At 39.1% G+C, this 6,688-nt stretch overlaps 3 protein-coding genes across 3 annotated transcripts; 1 reads left to right on the top strand and 2 right to left on the bottom strand.

The window, feature by feature from the left end:
• Nucleotides 1-912: 912 nt before the first annotated feature.
• JH06_5034 (hypothetical protein) lies at nucleotides 913-1,872 on the top strand (the record flags this gene model as incomplete). The annotated part of the gene is given in 3 exon segments (XM_014669780.1): nucleotides 913-1,033; nucleotides 1,046-1,336; nucleotides 1,367-1,872. The coding sequence occupies 3 exon segments, from the start codon at nucleotides 913-915 to the stop codon at nucleotides 1,870-1,872; spliced, it is 918 nt and encodes a 305-aa protein (XP_014525266.1).
• A 12-nt stretch (nucleotides 1,873-1,884) lies between these two features.
• Nucleotides 1,885-2,707, bottom strand: JH06_5033 (hypothetical protein; the record flags this gene model as incomplete). Its single annotated transcript, XM_014669779.1, has 5 exons — nucleotides 1,885-2,036; nucleotides 2,067-2,261; nucleotides 2,295-2,382; nucleotides 2,413-2,537; nucleotides 2,569-2,707. 5 exons carry the CDS (start codon nucleotides 2,705-2,707, stop codon nucleotides 1,885-1,887), a joined length of 699 nt encoding a protein of 232 aa, XP_014525265.1.
• Nucleotides 2,708-3,016: 309 nt separating this feature from the next.
• JH06_5032 (hypothetical protein) lies at nucleotides 3,017-6,182 on the bottom strand (the record flags this gene model as incomplete). The annotated part of the gene is made up of 3 exons (XM_014669778.1): nucleotides 3,017-5,849; nucleotides 5,880-6,088; nucleotides 6,123-6,182. The coding sequence occupies 3 exons, from the start codon at nucleotides 6,180-6,182 to the stop codon at nucleotides 3,017-3,019; spliced, it is 3,102 nt and encodes a 1,033-aa protein (XP_014525264.1).
• Between the last annotated feature and the right edge of the window lie 506 nt (nucleotides 6,183-6,688).

Genomic DNA, 6,688 nt, shown 5'->3' with positions numbered 1-6,688 from the left:
AGATGACCAATCCTTGGAAGAAGCATGGAAACATTCCTCTGTAAGCGCAATTTGGACCATGTTTAAACGTAACATTTCTCTTGTTTGTTTTGAGGAAGTATTAGGCACGTTCCAAGAGTGCAATTCTCGACCGAAATAATAGAAATCCAGAAAACAAAGGAATGATTGGGTCTAATAAATGATCAGTGGTTTCTTGATTATTATTAACCAATTGAATGCAATTGGATGCGTCATCTTATAGCGTGTTTATAGTTTCAATAAAAAAAGAATTTAGTATACAGAATGCCTACTACTGATTTTCAAGTGAGAAATACTGTTATGATGTTATTTAGACATGGCTAAATATGGCCACTACAAATCTTGGAGTTGTCCTCTTTGCTCTACCATACTACTTTCGTCATGTAATATACTATGATATTTTTGTGATGTTAGGTTGGAGTAACCTTAGTTTTAACTATGATTGTCCTTCAATACTTCTGGACGAAGTACTGTAGTTACTGTCTCATTGAAACTACAAAAGCAATGCCCGTACAAATGAAAGAAGGAACTGATCCTTACTTACGGTTGATGCAGAATGTAGTTTACAATTGCAGATGAGTTATTCATAGCATTTCGGTATATTTGGTGCTAGATTGCTCGATATTGCTTACATTGTTGCTTTGTATGGAGCTGGTTTATCATATCAAATCTCATTTGGCTTCTCGATGGCAAAGATGCCTTGGTCATTCTGCAAAAAACTCTTCGGAGACTACCGATTCTGGACGATCATCTTCTTGATTGTTGAGATTCCTCTCTGTTTACTTCGTAGTTTAAGGTATACTTTGATTTCATGGATAAACGATAGTTCAATTTCATTTGCATCCTTGGGATCTGTGATCGTTATGGTGCTTTGTTGTATTGTTATTATTATGTATGTTACTGAGAGGACTTTTAAAGTATAGTTATGGTGCAATTAATTATGGTTTTACCTGGAGTAATGAATTCCTTCATGGTGATAGTACATTTGCTATTGGCAAATGTTTTGGTTTACTTAGTTTTGGTTTAGCTGTAAATTGCCTTGTTCCATCTTCGTATGTGTCGATGAAGAATCCGAAGAAAATCTCTCCCATCATCAGTCTGAGCATTATTTTTGCCTTAGGTCTGTATGTAGCAATGGGTTTACTTGGATTATTGACCTTCAATAAGGTAGAGAAGATCGATGTGTTTATCATGTTGAATATTCCTCCAGATTCTCCTTTCTTCTATACTTCTTCTGCTGTACTATGTGCCATGCTAGTACTAATTACGCCTATTATTGTTTATCCTTCTTCATTAACGATTGATGCATGGTTTACTCGTAAGAGATGAGATGAAGAGTGATTGGTAGAGGGCTGTAAAGGTACTCCCAAGGATGCATTGCTAGAGAATGAGGTATTGCCTACTGTTGAAGAGAATACCAATAACAGTGCCCCAGTGACTGTATCTGGAGCTGAAGGTGGTGTAGCTGTCGAGAATCCTGTTGAAGCTTCAGTAGCACCTGTTGAAGCTCCTGTTGTGGATGTGGCTAGCGCTACTTCGGATTCTGCTCCCAAATCTACTGGACCTGAACCCAAGGAGCGAACTGGCATTCTCATTACCGATCTTCCTGGAGTTGCAGCGCGTGTCCTCCCACTTCTGGTAATGACTGTCATTGGATATGTATGGCCCAACTTCGGTAATGTGGTGTCGATTACGGGTGCATCAGCTACTTCTCTTGTCAATTTTATCTTCCCAACCTTGTTACATTTAAAGGAATTTGGCAAACAGCGTCGTGGTTTAGCAGTCTTGGATGTAGTATTGACAGGCTTCGGTATTTTTGCTGCAGTGCTTGGTACCTATATGTCCTTTTTTTAGATGCTCTGTTTCTTAACAAACATAATACAATGGAGACTCGTTCTCACAGAATTCCCTACGGAATTGTTTTCGTACATTCCGTAAGAATGCATTAATGTCATTTGTCTGATTCAGTACCATCGTCAATTCTCCAATCGAAGACAGTTCAGGTTTTGTTCTTATCACTAATGATCATCTAACATACCATTCACCACCTTCCCACTTTTCCTCTTGATTGATCTTTAAAACTACATAGAAACGGCGCTTTGGATGCTTTGAGTCAATACAACGAAACGAAATCCGCATTCCATCATCATCACGATTGAAATACATTTGTAAGTACTTGGAGTAATTTAACAACCCATCGCTCAGTTCCTTCGATTCCTTATCATCTTGCTCTTCGTCTTTGGCTACTGTCCATTACTTCCAATCACTAATTCTACTAATACTAGCTTCATCCATTCGTCGACGTTTCTCTTCAAATTCAGTTTGAATCTTTTGTTTTTCACTTTCTAATTGGACTTCTTCCAGCTACACATGGTATTAATTCAAAACAACTACTTTCAAAGATTCAATCTCCTTTTGAATTATATCAATCTCTTCAATACTCGATTTCAAATTATCTTCCTTGTTATGTTGCTTCTCTTCGAGTTCGCTCAATGTTTGCTTTACTGAAGTAATCTTTTCTAGATGTGAATTTCAAGGGATCATAGCTACTATTCAACTCTTCCATTGCCCGTTCATGGAGATCCCTCTCCTGATTGAATGTTGCTATTTGTTGATCTACCGCTCGTTGAAAATCTCTTGCTGCAGTCTCCAAATACAAAGTGGCATCATTGAACAAAGATGAATTCATTATTATGAATATTGGGACCTATCTCAAGGATTTTGAAAATGTGTTCTTTTATAGAAAGGGAGATGCGCAAGCGCAAACTCCCAAACCCAAAAATTATGCGCTTTGGAATCTCACAGCACCAGAGTGCGATGGCCTGCTCAATCCCAGACCAGCTGTCTTCTTGATCACAGCCGAATCCCCGCCAGGTAAGTATGCCTCTCCCATCTATTCACAGAAATATACATCCACATTTCCTTTTTTTTCATTATGGGTTTTATTCTTTCTTGTTTAAAGACTATTTTTTTATTTCGACTAACAAACAATAGTCTACTACCTTTGTCTTCCATGCTGATGATCTGCTAATGTTACAATCTGAATATCACTATTCTTTCCATCTCGCTCCATTTCCTTTACTACAGTTTCTAGATTGTGAGGTGTAATGAAAATAAATTGTTTTCTTTCCTCTCTTGCCGTCTGGATAATGGTCATTAAGGATACATGTCGATTTGCTTCATCCATAAACACATCAAATTCATCCATAATGAAGAATGGAGATTCGATGATGTGCGCTGTTGCCATAATCAAAGACAGAGTCACAAATGACTTTTCACCTCCCGACAATACACGAATGTTACTGACTTGAGAAGCAGCTACCTCATTGTAACTATCCATTTTCACTTTTAACGAGACTTCCTTTGATTGATGATCAATAGACACAATTCCTTCAGCTTTTCGTTGAGACAGAAACTGTGTAAATCGTAAACAGATCTGTTGTTGAGCCTCATTCCTCAATTGATTGTAGGATAAACGTTGACGCTTGTCCAATCGTTCCATTTCCAAACCTTCTTCCTTCACTGTTTCATACTCTTTTGCACTCCGTTTGAATGCAGCCTGTTTCTCTTCAAATGTGTGATTCAATTTCTCCAAGTCTTGAACACCCAGCAATTCCAACGCCGTATTCAAATCAGCCTTGTATTTGCGTAATTCAGCTTCACATGCTCGCTTATTCAGTTTCTCCTTCACACGAGTCTCTTCTTTCAACACTTGAATGGATTCTCTAACAATCTTCTTCTGTTGTTCTATAATCTTTTCCTTCTCACGTTTGCTTGCTGCTAAGTGCTCCAGACCATCATTCGATTTCTGAATATGAGCTTCCAGCTTGACTCTCTCTGTAGCCACATCCATACGAGAACGAGCTTGTCGGGCCTTCATCTGCGTATCTGCAATCCGCTTACGCAAGGTCTCCCGACGTTCATTCAAAGGACCCATTAAGGCTTCTTGGGCCTCACGTTGAGCTTTCAGAGTAACAATATCACTATCAATCTGACGTACATCCGCTTCAGTATGAGAAATGGTTTCTTCTATCTGTTGTTGCTGTTCACGAAGTCCCACTAACTCACTTTCCTCATCCTCAGCAATCAACTGATCCAACCTTCGTTGCATAGTACTCACACTTCGTCCCAATTCATTCAAATTCTTCTTCTCTTTCTTCATCGTACTATCCACATGTGATAACTTCTCTGCAAGTAGAGCTCGTTCCCGTTTCACAGCTTCTTCAGCCATTTGGTACTCCTGATATTGCTTCTCGTCATCCTGAAGAGTGATCTTCAGTTGTTCCAATACAGTATCCAGACTTGGCTGCAATACACCATTAGGTCGTTTTACATTTGAAATATACGAAGAACGCCCTTGAACAATCCTGACTGTATCTCCATTCCTCAAAACAAATGAATGACAATTCTTTGGTACCTTCTGATTCACTCCAATTCCTGTAATCTTTTGAACTTCTTGACGACTCTCACATAGTATTCGTCGTTCTAATCCTGTTTGGATAATCACTGCCTTTTTCACCACTGGATTATCAAATTCCACAATGTCAAAAAAAGTTAAGTATTTCGGATCTACCATCAATGCAGGATCCAATACCAAGTCTCCTCGGTAATCGACTTCCACCACATTACATCCAAAGATTCCTAATTGATTGATCAAACGACGTACTATCTGACCATCCGTTGTATTTTGAGCCACAATCACACTGGAGAGAAATCGATCCAGAAACATCTCGAGAGCAGGAATCCAATCCTTGTACTGTTGCTTCACATGAATAAAGCGACCTACAGGACCAAATACTGGTTGTTGAAAGCGAGTTTGTTTTATGAGATTCATTAGCTCTGCCATTCTCGTTCCATATCGATTGTTTGCATCCTGACGAGCTCTTATCAATTCTTGTTCTCTTGATCGATCCTTCTGTACTCGTCTTCCTGCAGTCTGTGTCTCATTGATCGCTTCTTGTAAACGGGACATGAGTCCATCCAATTGTCTCTCAAGATCTGCTTTTTCTGTTTCTAGTTTGGTTACTGTTTCCTGAATTGGTCGCTGCTTAGCTGTTATATCTGTTATTCTCCCTTGGATCGTATCAATCTCCTGCTTCTTGCTTGTGTTATTTGCTAGTTCTGCCATCTCATGACTTAACTTCTCCACTTGCAATCGACAACTATCAATCGTACGCATTAATTGAGAGCGCTGATAGGTTTTTTCGCGGATCCTCACATCTGCGTCATCACGGGGACCAATTACAGCTTGCATCTCCACCTCCATCTTCTTCCCCTCTTCCATCTGGAGACTCAAATCATTCATAATTCCATTCAACTGCTGCTGAAACTGATCTGATGCAGTCTCCAGCTCCTTCAATTTGGCTTGATCTTTTTCGATCTCATCCCGAAGTACTTGCATTGTGTCATTTAACTGCTGGATCTCATGCTCCAATCCATCAATCTCGCTTTCATACTCTTGGACATCAGCCCATGCAACTCGTCGTTCCAATTCCACAATTTGTTCTTGACGACTCTGCAAGTGCTCCACAGCTTTTAATTCTTCTTTTGCTTTATCGCGTTCTTCTCGCTTTCTTCCCAATTCCACATCCTTGTAACGCTTCAGAGTCTCATTCATTGTTAGCAGATTTCCTTCTGTTACTTTGAAATTCTGTTCCAACGACTTGAAGTTCAATGCTTGCATCAAAACATCATATTTGGCTTTTTCATCGCCTTGAATGAATTGCTTCATTGTTGTTTGCTCCATAAACACGAGAGGATTGTCCACTTTGATATTGAAATGTTTTAGCATATCAACAATATCCTTCTTGCGATCTGATATCACCGATCCACTATTCATGAACTCTCCCTCTTGTCCTCACTCTGCGCTGTATAGTTTAATAGAATTGGTTGTCTTCTTAATCGAACGCTCTACAATCACTCGGTTGCCGTATTCCAAGAACTTATACGCATTTGGACCAGTATTTCGAATTGACACTCGAACAATGGCAGGACCATTGGATCCTTTTCGAATTAGTTGCTCAAAACGATTTGCTCTTCCAGTTACATTTGCTCGAACACCAAAAGCAACCTAATATCATTATTTCTATTCATTGTCAACTTACCTGTAATGCAGTGAGGATTGCACTCTTTCCACTACCATTAGGTCCTGTAATGAACGTCATATGAGGGGAGAAGTGCCATTTTTGGTTTCTGTGGCACATAAAATCTCGAACTTCTATACTTTCTATTGTTCCATTATCATCTTGTTCCATCGAGTCGTCTGTCGTCATTACCACGATTAAAACACTTCAGAAGTTAATACAGTGATGTGGATGAAAAATAACGACAAAAGATCTCGAATAAGACACCAAAGTAACATAACAAGTCAACTAAAACTGAAATCCCAATTCCTAAGTGATTCAGAATGTGCCCACAAGTCACTGTGAAGTTGATGAGCTAAACTACAAGGCAAAAAAGACGACAGTCGGTTTCTATAAGTGCCAATTCCTCCCATTATTCTTCTTGGCTCAGTGGATCTCATCTAGTCAGTCTATCAAGTCTCCTTAGTGTTCCTATCATGAGATTACTGTTCCTTAATATGATGATTATCAAGAATCACTATACAGCTGATCTCTCAAATACGCTTTTCTTCATAAGAACACATCTTCTTGTACATTATTCATCTTTT

This window comes from Blastocystis sp. subtype 4 (assembly GCF_000743755.1).
Source record: "Blastocystis sp. subtype 4 strain WR1 chromosome Unknown seqid_0410, whole genome shotgun sequence".
Classification (NCBI taxonomy): Eukaryota; class Bigyra; order Opalinata; family Blastocystidae; genus Blastocystis; species Blastocystis sp. subtype 4.
The sequence above is the reverse complement of the archived record's forward strand: the minus strand, read 5'-3'. Positions and strand labels throughout refer to the sequence as shown.